This window comes from Humulus lupulus, chromosome 2, assembly GCF_963169125.1.
Source record: "Humulus lupulus chromosome 2, drHumLupu1.1, whole genome shotgun sequence".
NCBI classification, from domain to species: Eukaryota; Viridiplantae; Streptophyta; class Magnoliopsida; order Rosales; family Cannabaceae; genus Humulus; species Humulus lupulus.
The window spans coordinates 3,861,817-3,879,729 of record NC_084794.1 but is presented as its reverse complement, the minus strand read 5'-3'; the positions used below and the strand labels follow the sequence as shown (position 1 = coordinate 3,879,729).

General features: G+C 36.6%; 2 protein-coding genes across 5 annotated transcripts; one reads left to right on the top strand and one right to left on the bottom strand.

Annotated features, from left to right (window-relative positions):
* Nucleotides 1-866: 866 nt before the first annotated feature.
* On the top strand, nt 867-9,940 carry LOC133816927 (DDT domain-containing protein PTM-like). 2 transcript variants are annotated; one of them, XM_062249271.1, is made up of 10 exons: nt 867-1,020; nt 1,206-2,156; nt 2,679-3,386; nt 3,636-4,815; nt 5,570-5,858; nt 6,034-6,158; nt 6,299-6,765; nt 6,854-6,882; nt 7,736-8,275; nt 8,397-9,940. In XM_062249271.1, the coding sequence occupies exons 2-10, from the start codon at nt 1,357-1,359 to the stop codon at nt 9,350-9,352; spliced, it is 5,094 nt and encodes a 1,697-aa protein (XP_062105255.1). In that variant the 5' UTR covers nt 867-1,020; nt 1,206-1,356; the 3' UTR covers nt 9,353-9,940. The 2 variants fall into 2 exon arrangements, with proteins under 2 accessions (XP_062105255.1, XP_062105256.1); XM_062249272.1 differs by lacking the exon at nt 867-1,020 and having other exon boundaries at nt 1,036-2,156.
* A 287-nt stretch (nt 9,941-10,227) lies between these two features.
* Nucleotides 10,228-17,381, bottom strand: LOC133816926 (DNA repair protein RAD5A). Of its 3 annotated transcripts, XM_062249268.1 has the most exons (20): nt 16,718-17,381; nt 16,486-16,619; nt 16,244-16,379; nt 16,037-16,090; nt 15,810-15,938; nt 15,562-15,722; nt 15,380-15,464; nt 15,022-15,279; nt 14,754-14,900; nt 14,508-14,663; nt 14,103-14,170; nt 13,899-14,021; nt 13,719-13,818; nt 13,485-13,597; nt 12,842-13,120; nt 12,483-12,683; nt 11,856-11,949; nt 11,700-11,771; nt 11,180-11,278; nt 10,228-10,826 (listed from the first exon to the last, which is right to left on the bottom strand). In XM_062249268.1, exons 1-20 carry the CDS (start codon nt 17,300-17,302, stop codon nt 10,704-10,706), a joined length of 3,117 nt encoding a protein of 1,038 aa, XP_062105252.1. In that variant the 5' UTR covers nt 17,303-17,381; the 3' UTR covers nt 10,228-10,703. The 3 variants fall into 3 exon arrangements, with proteins under 3 accessions (XP_062105252.1, XP_062105254.1, XP_062105253.1); XM_062249270.1 differs by lacking the exons at nt 10,228-10,826; nt 11,180-11,278; nt 11,700-11,771; nt 11,856-11,949 and having other exon boundaries at nt 12,507-12,683; nt 12,846-13,120; XM_062249269.1 differs by lacking the exons at nt 10,228-10,826; nt 11,180-11,278; nt 11,700-11,771; nt 11,856-11,949 and having other exon boundaries at nt 12,507-12,679; nt 12,846-13,120.
* Nucleotides 17,382-17,913: the final 532 nt, after the last annotated feature.

The window sequence follows — 17,913 nt, the reverse complement described above, 5'->3', positions numbered from 1 at the left end:
ATTAAAATAGTCATAATAAATTACCAACAAAAACATGCTTTAAAAAAGTACATCTTTTTAACAATGTCCCCGATATTCAAAGTTCTTTTAGTATAAAATTATAGAAAAAATAAGCAAATTTCATAATTCTATAATTTTGAAAGGGATATTTGCGGTGAAAATATCAAATTTATTATGTTTGTAGTACTTAAGCATCAAAGTTATTTTTTTAGCAGTGAAAGTACATTCTGTCCATGTTTTGGTGCAGTTTAGTACAACCGTTAATGTCGATTGTGACACGTAGGCGAAAGTACCAAATTAAATGGATATTTGCGCAAAAGTAAAAAATTAAAAAGATATTTGTGGCGAAAGTACCAAATTTAAGAGATATATGCGGCAAAAATACAAATGTTATACGTAAATTTCACGCCATGGTGGCATACTTAACAATGAAACAAACAGATGCACTACCAAAATATGGACGGAATGCACTTTCGTTGTAAAAAAAAATTACTTAGGTACTTAAGTGCTACAAATACAACGGAGAAGACTATTTAAAATTTTAATTTTTACCTGTGTATATATAATTTCTAAATATTTATAACACACTATAGTAAAAAAAAATTCATAGTGGATATTTAAATATAGATTCTTGAGCAATTCAACCATTTAAATTATTATAGATTTAAAAAAAATAATTCAAAATTTAGACGGTAAAAACTTATTGGAGGAGAGCATAGAGGACACAGATACTCTATGTGGGTGCGCACATCTTATAAAAAATAAAAATATTTTTTTAATGGGGAAATTTCGTATTAGGAAAGCGAGTGAGATTTGAACTCGACCGAGTTGGACCCGGAAACTCGGACGAGTCGTGGGATGACAACTACGCAAGGCCTTACAATTTTTAACCCGCGTAGAAGAGTGTGGAGAGGCCATTGTTCTCTCTACCTTTAGGGCTTTATCTTTCTTTCTTGTCTTTATTGTTGCCCTAGAAGCTTCGTATGCGTTCTCCAATGGCGGTTCTCCAGTTCTAACAAGGTACGGATTCCTCTTTTCATCATCTTATTATTCCTCAATTTGATTTTTCTGGAAGTGAAAGCATTTTTTCGGATTCCAATCTGGTACTTCTGTGAGTTATTGGATTTCATTATTGCGAATGCGAAAACGGTCAATGCTCGTGGATTTTCTCAGTAATATTGGCGATTTTCTTGCTGATTTTTTAGGATCCATCTCGAACCCTAGATTTTTGCTGCAATTTCAATGAAGCGTTGGATTGTTTTCATTTAGCTATTAACGACTGGAGCTTTGATTTTTTTTTGAATCTTGGGGATTGTTTGGAAGTCGTTTGGGCTAGGATTCAATTCGATTTGGTGAATGGAGCCTCCGGTTGTGAAAAAGAGGGGACGACCGAGGAAACGGAAGAGAGAGGAGGATGAAAACTCGGGTGCGGACGCTAAGAGGCTGGCCGTCGAAACGAAACCAATTGCATTGTTGGGTCGATATATGATGAAAGAGTTTGAGGACAATGGAATTTTTCTTGGGAAAGTTGTGTATTATGCTGATGGTTTGTATAGGGTTCATTACGAAGATGGGGACTGTGAAGATTTAGAAAGCCGTGAGATTCGTGGGAGAATTTTGAATGACAACGATTTTAACAGTAAATTGAACACCAGAAGGAAGAAACTAGATGAGTTGATATTGAGAAGTAGAGTAAAACATGGTGTGGATGTGGAATCAAAAAAAGAGGAGGATAAGGTTGAAGCATCCACAACAATTGATTTGCCTGGTGGAACAGTTACTGAAAACGACGAGGGAGAAGTTGATGGTGATGATGATTCATCAAATGATTCTTCTGAGTACGCCAAAGATAGAGACTTGAGTATTGAAGATGAGGTACCAGCTGTTCCTCCGCCTGAATTGCCACCTTCTTCCGGAACCATAGGTGTGCCGGAGCAGTATGTATCACATCTTTTCTCAGTTTATGGTTTCTTGCGATCGTTTAGCATCTGTCTGTTCCTGAGCCCGTTTACTTTGGATGATTTTGTGGGATCACTTAAATGTCGTGTTCCAAACACTTTGTTGGATGCAATCCATGTTTCTCTAATGCGTGCTTTGAGGCGTCATCTTGATAGACTCTCTGAAGATGGTTCAGAGCTTGCATCAAAATGCTTGAGGTACTTGTGCATAAAACTTATAACTATTTGTGTGCTCTGTTGATTAGGCCATTTAAATAGCATTTCAAAAGAATAATTAAAGAGGCACAGTAAGAATCATTGTTCATGTTAATTATGTAGCTACCAAAGCAATGTCTCGAAAGAATGTTTCCAATTCAATTGAAAAGCTTGTAAGTCCAAATGCAAGTACCCTTTAATATATAGTCACCATATTGACACCATTAGCCTACTCTCTCTCTCTCTCTCTCTCTCTCTCACTTTATTCCTATTATTTTTTTTAAAATTCTGTTATTTAAATGAGATGTTTTTCATCTCATAGGTTATTAATGTCAATATTTGTACAGTGGGTTTGCTGTTGGGGATTGATGCTTAGATGTGAATTAATGATTCCAGTAATTGGATTGCCAACATGTTTTTGGTTAAGTGATTATTTGTAAACTTCACCTTCATAGGTTCCTTAACTTTCTTGTATTAGTGGCTTCTTTTATTGAACTTTAAGATTATTTTACATTTGATCTTCAGGTGCATTGACTGGAGCTTGCTTGATACATTGACTTGGCCTGTTTTCCTGGTCCAGTATTTAACTATTATGGGATACACAAAAGGACCAGAGTGGAAGGGATTTTACGATGAGGTTTTGGGAAGGGAGTATTATTCTTTATCAGTGGGTAGGAAGCTGCTTATTCTGCAAGTGCTTTGTGATGATGTCCTTGATTCAGCAGAACTAAGAGCTGAAATTGACTTACGTGAGGAGTCAGAAGTTGGAATAGATTATGATGCAGAAGCAGTGAATCCTCCTGAAAATAAACCAAAAAGGGTTCATCCCAGGTATTCAAAAACTTCTGCCTATAAGAACAGAGAATCTATTGGGATTTTTGGAGCAACCCAAATGAGTAGCACTCCTAGTAAATTAAATTGTCGGGGTCCCAAAGGTAAAAATGGTGATTTGGATGCTGTTGATATGGATGTGGATCGAAATAGTGATGAATGCCGGCTTTGTGGTATGGATGGAACCTTGCTTTGCTGTGATGGGTGCCCATCTGCATATCACACCAGGTGTATAGGTGTTATGAAATTGTCTATACCAGAAGGGTCATGGTATTGTCCTGAGTGTACAATTAACAAGTTGGGACCGACTATAACATTCGGAACGTCCCTTAGAGGAGCAGAAACTTTTGGCATTGATTCTTATGGGCAAATCTTCTTGGGTACTTGCAACTACTTATTGGTGTATGTTTTCTACAACTTTGTTTTATACTCCTCTGTTTCATTAGTTGCATTATTATTGAATCTATGCTGAAAATTCTTATATGTGCTGGATTGTTTTTGTGATACATCATTTTTTAACTGGTCTTGCAAAAGTATATCTTTTATCATTCATTTAGATTCTTGGACTTTGACCCTTTCTTGCATTTTGTTTTTTTGTGTTGCTTAGCCTGTTTTTTATCATTGCACAATCTACTGACATAGTTTTTTCAGGCTCAAGGCTTCTGTCATTGAAGAACCATGTCTTCGATATTACAATAGGGAGGACATTCCAAAAGTCCTGCAGGTGCTTTGTACCTCTACCCAGCATGAATCTTTGTACTTGGGGGTTTGCCAAGCAGTTCTGCAGTATTGGGATATCCCCTCAAGTATCTTATCTCTTTCAGAGAGGACCATCAGGGATGCAAATTTATCAAATCTAAAAGAAGATTCCAACTGTCCTACTTTATCACTTCCTCCTCCCCACAAGGATATCCGTAGTGATACTGCTAGCTTAGATCAAAGTTGGGTAGATAATGAGACATCTATTATTTACCCAGTGCAAGTTGGCTTTTCTGGAACTCAGATTAGTGGTGACACCAAACAATTGGAGTATCCTCTCATGAATATGAAGCTACCTGAGGGGAATGGGTTGACAAGTTTAGTTAGACAGCGTGCCGATCCATCTGATACTACCAGTCAAAATTTGGTTGAGAGATCACTTTATGCATATTCTTCAGAAAACAGCAATTGCAGTTACACTGAGCATGCAAAAGGAAGTAATTGCCCATTGAATCTATCTTCTCAAAGAAAAGATGGCAGAACTGTAGCTTTAGGAAAGGATTTACACAATTCAAATAACGATTGTGTTTTTATGGGGCACCTTTATAAACCCCAGTCATACTTAAATCACTATATGCATGGGGACTTTGCTGCATCAGCTGCTGCTAAATTGGCTACTCTTTTGCCCGAGGATCCTCGGCATTCTGAAGCTCATGCTTCAGATAATTCCAAAAAAGCTTCATCTGAAAACTATTTGCAAGCTAAAGCATTCTCACTAACAGCCTCACGTTTCTTCTGGCCAACTTCTGAAAAGAAGCTTGTAGAGGTTCCAAGAGAGAGATGTGGTTGGTGCCTTTCCTGTAAGGCTTCTGTTTCAAGCAAGAGAGGGTGCATGTTAAATCATGCAGCCTTGTCTGCCACTAAAGGTGCTATGAAGACCCTAGCCAGCCTCCGTTCCATAAAGAGTGGAGAAGGGATTCTTGCAAGCATTGCAACATACATATTGTATATGGAAGAAAGTTTGTGTGGTCTATTACTTGGCCCCTACTTGAACACAAATTATAGGAGAGAATGGCGGAAACAGGTTGAACAGGCATCAACTTGCAGTGAATTAAAAACCTTATTGCTTCAAGTAAGCTTTATTCTTTGGTGTATTAGTTTTGCTGTACGATTTTCTTTACTTGGTATTATGTGGCCAGTTAAGTTGCATCCTTATCCCTTATAGGTTCAAACTTAAGTTTGATATTTAAAAAAAATATATAAATTCTTTATTATTTTTGAAGGTCTTGTAAAGGCATGTTTTGCTGAAGCAAATATCTGGGCTTTGCTTATAAGAGTCGGTGGATACTTTTATTGCTTTGATGTTTATCATCTGCCATAACTTTTAACATGTACCAACATTTTATTGATTGATAGGATGGAAACTGTAGTAAAGGATTCATCTTAGTGGAACTCTATTCATTTTAGGTTGGAAACTTAGTAAAGGATTTTGTCCAAAGGCACGAGTCATAAATTTTTATATACTTGCATATCATGGTTAAGATTTGCATCGTGCTTGCATGTAGTTTTGAACTCCTGTACTTTTTTGGATTTTTTTTCTCCTCTCTCTCTCTCTTAGTGTAGAAATGTCTACAATACAGATAATATTAAAGTATATCTACAATTTGACTTGAAACGTAGCATGCTTTTGTACTTAGTTGATCATTTACTCTTTGCTATCAAAAAGTTTCCCACCTTTTATGCTAATGCATGTTGGATGCATTACGGATATTTTTCAATTTGGTGGATGCCTGTTTTTTTTTATTATATATATGAAACATAAGTTAATAAAAGAAGACAGTTTATCATCTAAATTACAACCTGGTGGGTGCCTGTTTTATCTGCAGCTTGAGGAAAATATCCGGATCATTGCGCTTTCTAGTGATTGGGATAAGCTTGTTGATGATTGGTTAGTTGAGTATTCTGCAGTACAAAATGCTATGCCCACTGCTGGAGCAACACAAAAACGTGGTCCTGTTGGAAAGCGTAACAAGAAGCAAGCTGCTATGTCTGAATTGACAACCGATGGTAGCCGTGAAAAAAGTTTTGTCTGGTGGCAAGGGGGAAAGCAATCAAAGCTTGTATTCCAGAAAGCAATTTTACCCCTTTCGATGGTTAGAAGAGCAGCTCGTCAAGGTAACTGCTGTACCTTAGTCTTACCCTTCCCACAAAACAAGTCATTAAACCATTCACTGCCTGACATAACCATGATTTAGGTGAAGACATGCATTTTCTTTCTCATCAGTGATACACAATCAATGGGGAAGTTCTGATGAAAAAAAAAATGTGCTTTGTGGTTTTCTAATTATAGGAGGTTCGAGGAAGATCTCTGGAATATGTTATACTGATGGTCCAGAGATTCCTAAAAGAAACAGACAGTTAGTTTGGAGGGCTGCTGTGGAAATGAGTACAAATGCTTCCCAGCTTGCACTTCAGGTTTGTTATATTGTTGCATTGCATTTATACTGTGTTCTTTGCCCCCTTTATCTTTTTGTAATATTCTCTCATATTTGGAAGCATGAAGAATTATGAAGGTCAGTTATTTGAAATAAAAGTTTGATTAAAATTTTGATCAGGTCAGATACCTGGATCTGCATGTAAGATGGAATGATCTCGTTCATCCTGAGCTAAATATCTTGGATGGGAAAAATGTTGAGACCGAAGCTTCTGCTTTTAGAAATGCAGTTATTTGTAGCAAAAAAGTTGTAGAAAGCAAGGTTACTTATGGAGTTGCTTTTGGCCACCAAAAGCATCTTCCTTCTCGTGTAATGAAGAGCATCATTGAAATAGAGAAAAGTCAGGATGGAGAGGACAAGTATTGGTTTTCTGAAATTCGTGTTCCTTTATACTTGATTAAACAGTATGAAGTGAGTGTAAATGAAAGGTCATTGCCATCAGTTCAGGAGCCTTTTAATTTGCTTACCAAGTTAAAGAGACAACAGTTGAAGCGTACTCACAGAGACATATTTTTCTATCTTACATGCAAGAGAGATAATCTGGAGATATACTCTTGTATTTCATGCCATCGAGATGTTGTAGCCCAGTAATGATCATCTCCTTTTTCTCTTGTTTTCATTCTTCTCTTCCCCAGATTTACGTAAGCTCATGAATTGCTTTTTTGCCATTTTCAGGACTGCGGTCAAGTGTAGCATATGCAAAGGTACATTATATTCTTACCAGGATATCAATTTGTCCTTGTAGATGTTTGTGAGGGACTTGGGATATTGGTTATTGTCATATTAGAAATATAACCCCAAACATTCTCAGAAATTTAAACAATACTTGTTTCTGCTTTGTCAAAGCATTCCAAGTTGCATACTTATAAAATAGAATTCCTTATCAAGTGCAAGTTTTCAGATTAAAACAACTTTTTACCTCCAACATAGAGATGCTTGACAATAGAGCCTGGAAAAATGAAAGTAAAGTAACTTAATGAACATAATCATATGACTCTCCCATTGCCCTCAGGTTACTGTTCTAACTTATCCCTTGGCCATTTATGTTTTCAATTTACTAGAAGAGTAAACTAGCCTCTAACTTAGATGATCTTGACCTTAAATGCAAGGGAAGCATAGTTTTTGTGCATTTGTAATTGAACTCAAGCTTAGCTGGATTTATTTTTTCCCTTGAAAAAGGTTAGTTCTAGAAAGGGTCAAATTGGTGTAAAAATACATACAATTGGAAGCTGGGATTGTGAATTTATTTTTATATATATAACTATATCCAAACACATGCAATGAAGACAGAATTGGTTTTTTAAGTAGGGTTATTTTTATTTTATTTTGCTTTATAGTAAACCATTCAATTCTGAATGAGCTAAGGTTGTCATATTTTTTTCCTTTGGCTTTATGGCTACCTTTCTTTTAATATTGCTTGTTTAAAAACTGTATAAATGATGGTTTCTGAAAATATCAAGATGTCACCATGAATATATGCTTTGTTTTTCCGTGGTTATGCAAGCTTTTAAAGTTTTGTATTCTACTCTAATGACTAATTTGTGCCATATTTCTCAGGTTCTTGTCATAGTGACTGTACAATTACTTCATCATTTCATATGAACGAGGACGTTACCTTCTCCACAATGTGCAAGCAGTGCCATGGAAAGAATGCAACTTGCAATGAATCTCCAACTAGTCCTTTTCATTTGGAAGTGGCAGTGTATCAAAAGTTGATGGCTGCCAATAAGGGCTCCAGGGCTCGCGACACACGTACCGAACTTAAACAAGTGGCCTCTGAATCTACTTCAACAGCAAAAAAAGCTTCGAAACTATCATCTGTAGCAAAAAAACCTCCTTCCAAATCCACTTCTGCAGCAAAAAAAACTTCTTCTAAATCTACTTCAGTGGCAAAAAGTCGGCCGAAGTTGGGTTCTTGGGGTATTATATGGAAGAAGGCGAATTCAGATGCATGTGTTGATACCAGTGTTAGTTTCAGGCAAAATAACATTCTTTTAAAGAATGGTTCGGTTTCGCATAGAAAGGAACCTGTGTGCAGTATTTGTCGTAAGCCATATAGGCCAGATCTAACGTATGTTTGTTGTGAAACTTGCCAAAGTAAGTATATATATACACAGTATTACTGCCTTATTCTTTTCCCTTTTATCTTATGTAGTGAAAGTGCCTCCATTTTCTGATTTCATATTTTAACATGGAGAATGTTTGTGTTCTTTTTCAGAATGGTATCATGCCGAAGCTCTTCAATTTGACGAGTCAAGGCTCTTTGATGTGGCGGGCTTCAAATGTTGCAAGTGTAGGAGGATAAAATCGCCAAAATGTCCTTATACTCCTCCTAAAGAAGGAGCTAATTCTGATCCAAGTGAAGCTGCTACACCTACACCTATGACCAGGCCTCGAGTCCCAAAAATACGCTTCACATTGAAGCGAGAAAGTTCTGGAGTGGACTCCGACTCTGGAGCCATTCTTAATTTTAATCAAAGCGAACCTTCTACTCCATTGTTTCCAGTAGAAGAAGTGTCTCAACACAATGATCCCCTTCTTCGTCCTCTCACGACTGATGCTCAGTTAATCACGGAGCCTAAGTTAAAAGTGGATACTGAATGGGATTCGACGGGTAAGGCAGTGCCACATAAATTACCAGTAAGGAGGCAGGTGAAGCATGAAGGGGATTCGGAGGTTTATTCAGACGGTAATTTTTCTGATGCTGAAGCCTTCACACATTATCAAATGGAAAACCCCACGGAAGCCACAGATGGCACGTTATTCCCTTCTACAGAATGGAATGCTTCTGTACAAAGTATTGAGGAGGAAATGATGTTTGATGATGTTTTAGATTATGGGAATCTAGACTTCGAACCCCAAACGTTATTCACTTTCTCAGAGTTGCTGGGAGTTGATGCTTCTGGGGATGATCCAGAAGGTCAGGGAAAAGTTGTTGGCACAAATCCTCCTGATAAGGTCCCTGAACAGTACACAACAACAAACACTTCAAAAGAAGGATCAGAGCCCACACTCCCTCCTGGAAAATGTAATTTTTGTATGCAATCAGAACCATACCCTGATCTTTCTTGTCAGAGTTGTGGGCTTTCGATACACAGGCATTGTTTAACTTCAACCGAGCCATCATCTTGGGATGGCGACTGGAAATTATGCTACTGTCAAGAGTGGCGTTAGTTACTCTTCTTTTTTTTTCATTAATGATTCCCAAATTCCCTCAAAGGTGTTAATCTTGTGTCAAAGAATCTCCAAACGACGACGACGACGGGTTAATGTGAACTCGAGGAAGCATAAGAAAGCTAATTCTGTAGAGCTAAAGCCAACAGAAACTCAAAGGCAAGCTTTTTCTGCATCATTTTGATATCTTGTTGATAGGAATTCCTTCTTGGCAAGCTCATTTTCCAGTACATTCAGATTTATCCTTCCTCCCGGACAGTTTAGGAAATCAAAAAAAGGCCACTGGTAGATCGTTTTGTTGATGCATAAATTGCTTTATATCTAGTTAAGAAGGCCATTATTGTTTTAAAGCTACAAATCAGATATTATGTGATGTTGGAAGATAAGCAAATTTTTTTAATATTGTGCTTATCCGACTAAAACTGCTTGCTTGCAAATGAGAAGATGCTCCACATTTTTTCTCCTCCTTGACTGAAGTTTCAGTCTGGAGTGAGACCATTCCATAGAGCAAGCTTGCTTTTTTTCTCTCTGGGTAGGATTCAATGGAACTGTTTTTTCTTATTTTAAAGGAAAAATGGTCTTTTTTTATTATATTGTTATTTATTGTATATGATGGTTGATTATCACAAAGCGATTGTTGTATAGGGTTTAATGGACTCAAGCACTTTTGGCTGTCTTTGGATATTTTTAAAACGCATATGTATGTATATTTTGGTAATTTCCCTTGCCGATTTAATTTAAATTTCTAGAGAGCTACCCCATTAATTTTTCAAGAGTATCAAAAAGAAAATATCATAGAAAACTAAATTAAAGTTGGATTAAATAAAAAAAAAATGGACAGCCAAGGGCAAATGTCATATTACTACTACCAAAACTGAAATGAAGGGCCATATGAAACATTAATAACAATCAAATGTTCATTCATTTATACGACTCAGAAAAAATACATACAGCTACATATTAGTACAGAGCAGTATAAGAATCTTGAGTTTCTAGCTGGACAACCAATAAGAAAGAAATGTGCTATAATTGCTATATCCCAGCCCAACCATATAATAAAGTCCTCTAATATGTACATCAGAATCTTATGCAAAATCACTAGATCTGATATTTGCATACTGAGCAGAATTTCACTAAAGGTGTGTGTATGCATTCAAAGCCAATGATCCTATGATCAGCTACTCAACTCCACCAAAAAATTCAAGTGTCTTCACTGAATTTATAAATAACCTCGAGGCAACTACTTTGTACCTGGTAGCTCAAGCGAAGGATCTTGTCCAAATTTTTCTGGGCTAGACACTTCAAAAAGCAAGAGCTCTCGGAGAAAAAAAGCACAGCTGATTCCAAAAGGCTAAGAAAAAAGCATCTTTAGTTCCTCTAGTCGAGCACTACGAACTTCTTGATCGGTCAACGCACCAGAAATCATTCTCTGTTTACGTGCTTGAACTGCTTCCATTCTTTCCTCTACCGTACCCTGCCATCAGAGAATATCAACGCAAGCGTGCAAAAAAGAATGGTTGGATCAAAAACTAGGAACAATGACATTTCCATCTCCATGCAGTAAATCAAAGACCAATCAAAATTAACACTTCTGAAGGGTTAGATTTAAAATTTAGTGAAAATGATAATTAGATCTCTTGAGCCAAAAATATTCCTACCCCGCTTTAGATATGCTTAGTTGAAGCCTAAAGATGATAAGAATTCTACTGCTACTCTATCATACCCTTGAGCCTAAACACTAAATCTTTGTTTAGTTTATTCACTTGGAGGGAAAAAATCCAGCAGTAAAATATTTAAAACTCTTTCTAGTAAGAGAAGAAAATATACCTTCACAATGAACCTTTTGATCGTCACCTTTTTTGTTTGGCCGATTCGATGAATACGCATGACTGCTTGCTCCTCCACGGCTGGATTCCACCATGGATCCTATGAACATGCACATAAAATTGGCAATGGCCAAACAAAATCAACAAACTACCCCCTTTACCTCCAGCAAAAAAGCAAAGAATACATAAATAAATCAATGTTATAGATGAAAATAGAGCCATATATATGCAAATACAATAGCTTAAACCACCCCCACACAAACAAGACATCCACGAAATGAAAGTTACAATTCCATCATACTTAAAAGCGGCAGCTCAGCACACGATTTTCATCACTAAGCACAGAAAATCAGAAAGAGAAGACTTTCCAAACTGATCATCTAGTCACAGTAATACCAAATTACAAGGCATAGTAAACTCTTTGTTCGTGAGGAAAGACATATCAGCTATGCTTTTTACAATTGTGAATGGAGCAAGAAAAGCTATATCTCAGTTAAAAGTTAATTAATATGTACACATACCAAGACAAATGCACTAGAAGCTGCTGTTAGATTTATTCCAACTCCCCCAGCCTTAAGCGACATCAGCAACACCTGAGGTAGCAGTAATTAAAGCTTTAAAGAGTACATTCAAATAGCCTAGTTATTACCAACTGTACAGAGCTAAACGTTACAAACCACGATGTTGCTATCTTCCGAAAACTGCTTTAGAACTTTTTCACGTTGCTGTTGATTCAGAGTCCCATCCAGTCGAAGAAATGGAATGTTACTCCTGGAAAGAAAATGATAATTCTTGGAAGTGACATCAGAAATTTTAAAAATGCAATTGATCTCAAAAAAGGCCAATAGAATGTGATGTGTGCAGTATATTTACATATTTAACTATATCAGATCAGTGGACATAACATTAACATGGATATAAAAACAGGGCCAAAACAATCATGCAAGGCACATATTACTTTATAGAAAACAAATACAGCATACTGAAATGCTTTTTCCCTGATTTCCTTGACTACAGATCAAAAGCTACATGGTAGTATTACATACAAAGGGATTTTTTTTTTTAAATATACCATTAATGCATGTCATAATTGGGAAAAAAATAAAAGCATTAAAGTTTATAAAATAATTTTGGTCTCTGAATAATCAGCCTATGCAAATACTGCATGACAGTATTTCTTTCATGGAAAATAAAATAAATTTTAAAGGAAGCAGTTCGATAGGAATTGTTGACAAATTTGAGCAGGACGTACTAAACAATTCATCCATTTATAAAAAAATATTAAGCAGTTAAAAAATTCTCACCGAGATAGAGGAATCTGTAACAAATCCAGAAAAGCAGTCCATTGGCTAAAAACAATGCTCTTGGAGCCTGACAAACGAAGAGCCTCAAGCTCACGCAACAGAACAGCAACTTTTGTTGATTCCACCCAGTTTTTATCAATATCAACCTTGAACCGATTTTCAGTTGGGGCGGTAATAAGATCTTGTCTACTAACAGTCTTCCTATGAAAGGAGCAATGGGTTAAATCATGGAATTTGTAAAATAGTAGATTTCAACATAAAGGCAGAACAAGAATTACATAAATAAATTTGGGAGTTGGGAACATAAAATAAATTGACTTTAAAATCCATATTGAAAGAAGAACATCACTTGAAGATACCTACAAACAGGACATAACCCAGAAGCAGCATTTCGCCAACTTGCCAACAAACATTCACGACATAGGCGATGAGCACAAGGTGTCAAAACTGCATCTTCAAATGCTTCAAGACAAATTGGACACTCTCCCTGTTCCCCGTTACGCAACTCTTCCAAAACCTCTTGTACATAAGCCTTGGAAGGCACATCTTTGTCTTCTCCTTCCACAGAATTCTTACTTCCTTTAAGAAACCGTTTGGCCAGCTTGCTCAAATCAGAAAATTCTTGTGTATCACCTCGACTGGATAAATTAAAGTCCGTCAAAAAAAAAATTACTTTAAAAACAAAATCATCTAAGATGTAAGTAAACAAAATGATTATAAAAGATAAAAGCAAAATCAAATCAATTACAGATTTATGAGCAAAGGGGTTAAGAATATGAATTTTTAAAACTTTACTGAGATTTGACTGAAAACGTAACTTGAAGAGATCTATAACTCAATCTACGCATTTCCTCTACATATGTTAATCAGCTATGAGACAAATCTCTAGTCTTCAGATAGATTTTGAAACAAATTTAACTAGAAAAGGTGTCATCAATTTAATAAATCGCATGATAACTAAAAAATCTGGAACCTGTGAAAAAAGAGAGAAAAGAATAGAACCTCATCACAAGAAAGGGATGATCACAACATTGGCGAAGACGTAAAAGTAACTCCAATATGGAAGCATAGTTATGAAGTACACGTCCTTGCTCAACAAACTGATCAAACTTCACCTAATACATCAAAAAACATAAGTTGTCAAGCATTGAACAATATGCATAATATCCAAAAATGATAATACGTCCAAGGACACATCATTTTTTGATAATTGCAATCTTATAAATAAAGATATACCTTGGATCTTTTAAAAAGGGCCTCGTAGAAATCTTTTTCAGCTTCTGTGAGTTCACAGTAAATCACCTGAATATCAGCTGGAGGTAGGACTAAAATCAGTCTGCAACAAGCAAAAAATCCTTAGTAACACGCACTACACTAAAAGGAAAAATTTGCAAAACATGATCTTCAGCGACTTACCTGCCATTGCGATCTGTGCTAAACTTTGTTCTCCGTAACATGATTCGCTTTAAAATTGATTGAACCAATTTCAACCCTCTTTCATCCCCTTCTTCAAAAGGTTTTTGAATGAGTTTATTCCACCTATATTATAAAAGAATTTGTCAAGAAAAGGTTATTTCTAGTAATTGGGTTTGACTACCAAGACTTAAACACCTGACTCACCATGCCCAGTTACCCCATGGTTCCACCCTCAAGAACCGAAGAAGACTGTACAGATCCTCTAGTTTGTTCTGTGACAACAATAAGTGTCAGTTAGAATAAAAATAGAAAACAAAGAAGCGCCAGATGGATCACAATTTGGTATCCAATAAGTAACACATGACACGCACATTTATAACAATATTAAAAAATATTTGTTATGCACAGAGGCACAAACTTCAAGGACAGGGTAAAAGATGCCACAAGCATACTAAATAATAACTTGACCAACGCATTGGATGCAAAAAGTGTTAAAAAAATTATATTCACACCAATTCATATTTAAGCAAACCCAAACTTTACTTTAAGCAAAAGTAACCACTTTTATCAATTTAAAAGAAATTATGTTCATCACTTCCCACAACTCACCTGGATAGGGGTGCCAGTAAGACACCAGCGACAATCAGCAACTAAAGCAGCAGTAGCGATAGAAATTTGACTCTTGGAGGATTTTATTGTATGCGCCTCATCAAGAACCACTCTAAACCACCGAATTGAATAAAGCCCCCCACTTTCCTCAGTATTCTACCAAAAAAAAAAATGCAGTCATTCATCTTCTGTGCAAGGTATCATATGTGTGTTCAGACAAGAAAAACATCTAAATGATAGAATTACCTCTGTGGAAAATTCTGATGCTAAAACTCCATATGTTGTGATCACGACATCACTTTGAGTTAAGAATGTTGCATCCTTTGGTCTACTTTGTCCATAATGAACATAAACGGTTAAAGATCCAGGTTTTACGTGACTTTCTATCTCTGCCTGACAATAAACGAAAATGGTTAGAATATAGAAAATAGATAACTGCAATTGATGTTTTTCATACTAATAAATGGTTGCACCTACATAATACAATTTGTTACAATCAGAATGAAAAAAGTACCTTCCACTGCCCTAACAGAGTCATAGGACATACAATCAAACTCCCACCATCCATAAGTGTGCCCTTTTGCTTCATCAACTTATCAAAACCTGGAAATTTTGCTGCCCTCTTCGGGAGGTTTGGTGAGTTCGAAATATTGCACGCCTCACTACCTTCACCAGAAGGTTGGCTAACAAATGGTCTGTTTCTTTCTGAGTGAGAAAGGAGGAGACTTATGGTCATAATAGTCTTTCCCAAGCCCATAGCATCTGCCAAAATCTTCAAAATGCAATTTAAATCAGTACACATGAAAGTGATAAAAAAAAAAATCCAATTAGAGTTTTTAGAGTTTCTGTCTGGGTTTTCTTTAAAGACATACTCCTCCTCTAGCCATTTGTAGAGTGCTTGGAAATTGTGTAGTAGCATCACCAGAAAATGCATTCAAATAAAGAACATGTCCTCTCCTGTATTCATAACACCAAGCTAAATATGAAATTTGAAAGGGTTTAAAATATATATATATACGCATATACATATATAATATATAAAAAACTAACTTACTTGTCTGCAAGATGATATGCTTCCCAACAAGGATGAAGAGTTGTTCCTGCTCCATCCGTACATCGTCCCTTTTCTAACCTTTCTAATTGGGTCATCCAATAAAGAGCCTGTTTTTGGTAAGGCCGAAGCTCACACTGAAGTGTACCAGGGGGATCCATTTCCTAAAACCACCAGTTCCTTTAGAAATTTAGAAGCCATAGGTGGAGCAAGCTCCACTAATGTAAAAGATAATTGCCAAATGCCAATACCTCTAACTCCGAACTGTTTCCAACACCAACAATATTCTCCAGATCAGCATCTGAAATAGGTTCCTCATCTTCGCCTTCATTTTCATTTGCAGAAGGATTCCTTAACTTGCGTGTAAGTAAAGTTGAGGCCTGAAGTCAAGAAATTTCCCATTCAAGAAATATTTCTAATCATCTTCCACGTTAATGTTATTAGAGAGATGTATATAATTATTTATGTGTCATTGTACCTTCAAATCTAATGGGCGCTTCCTTGAGTATAAGTCATCAGGGGTGAATTTTGCCTGTTAAAGAGTCATGAAAAAGTTGAACCTATCATTAGAACCTCATAAAAGAAACAACTCAAAGGTATGGCTGCCAACTCAGATGTCTAGGCATTGCAATATAACTAATTCTCATATACAAAGCAAACAACTTTTAAAGAATGACACCATCACCTTCTTAAATGGAGCTAGACCTAGCAAATGAAATAATGTAGGAAGAGGATGAACCACTGATTCCTCAGTGGAACTGCTGACTGCCTTAAGTGAAGTATCGTGTTGCTTATGGAACATGGAACTATTGATGTACACGCTAATCAAACACAAAACATAGATTAGTCAACTAGTAACAAACTTTATGTGAAATACACCATATCAGGAACATTCAACTAAGTAACTTTTGGAGTAAAAGAGAATACCTTATTGACAAATTTATGGTGTCCATAATACTTAACACTTCAGGTGTGTATTTACAAGAACCCTGAACTCTAACCTTCTTATCCCTCACAAGTGGGAAAAGACACCGAGCCCATTCATTAGGTATTCTACCAATCTACAAAAATGAAGACGAAACAAACCCCATAGATTAATATATGTTTATAATCATATAAAGCTAAAACATTAAAAATATCACAATTTCTTTCCAATTACCTCTCCTGAATCCTTAGTTGAAAACCTCACAATCTCTGAACAAGCCCCGGCTGCATTCCGACCCCTACCAAAAGCCTTGCCCGGCGACGGCGTACTAGAGAAGCCCTTCAACGGAAATGTGAAATCCACTTCATCACCAGGCTTTATTCTCCTTCCTTTGCAGGTAGACAACCCCGCCACTTCGCCACAACCCACGAGCCACCATTTGTCATCAACCGAACTCTCAGGCGGGCATACACCTTGGGCTGGTTCCTCCACGTCGGACTCAGTCGGACAGTCCGCACCATTGCCGTCAGTCCTCAAAGAGCAATTCTCGTTCCCGCCACCATTTTCCTTCGAATTCACACTACTAACAGCAACAGGTGGAATTTCTGATCTCGAATTTTGATTGGAAACTTCAGGGATCCTCTGAAGCCCTAAATTTCCTTTGGATTTAAAATTTGGGGTGTCGAAGATAATGTTGATGGCCGCCGTGAGGTCGTTGTTGCCCATGTGGAGGGCTCTGATTACGTCCATGTCGGAGTAATCGGAGCCCACGATTGATCGGACGGTGGATACGAGCTCATCGGTAACCTTGTTGCCCATCAAGATTATATTTTTCTTCCAAAATTAATAAAAAAAAAATTGGAAGTGAAATTGAGAATCTGAAACCCTAAAAATGGCGGGGGACGATGAAGAAAATTTAAAGTGATAATTAAATTATTGGTTCGTGACTTTTTGTGAAAAAGCATGCACGTGACCAGTTTCCCGCCATTTTTATTAGGCACGTGACGTGCATTTCTATTTATTTATAAAATTTAAAACAAATAACTCTCGGACAATAATGCCATTATTTTTTTCTTAGTACAATTTAATTGAATTTAGATTATTAGGAGAATTCTCCGGTAGGAGTTTCATTTTAAGTCTTACTGGTAGGGTTTTCAGTGTTCTCAATTCGTGAACAGTTTTTTGCGTGATTTTTTTTTATAACTGTGTATATTGTAGCTGTTTAGAGCATCCTGCAAATTTTCAGAAAATATGACCTTGTATATTGTTACTTTCCACGCGCATAAAAAAAATTAGTCACGCGTGTAACAACATGTTTGAATCTAATTTTCGGTACTATAAATTATTCGGAAAGAAAATTTACAGGATGCTCTAAACAACTACAATATACACAGTCATAAAAAAAAATCACGCCGAAAACTGTTCACAGA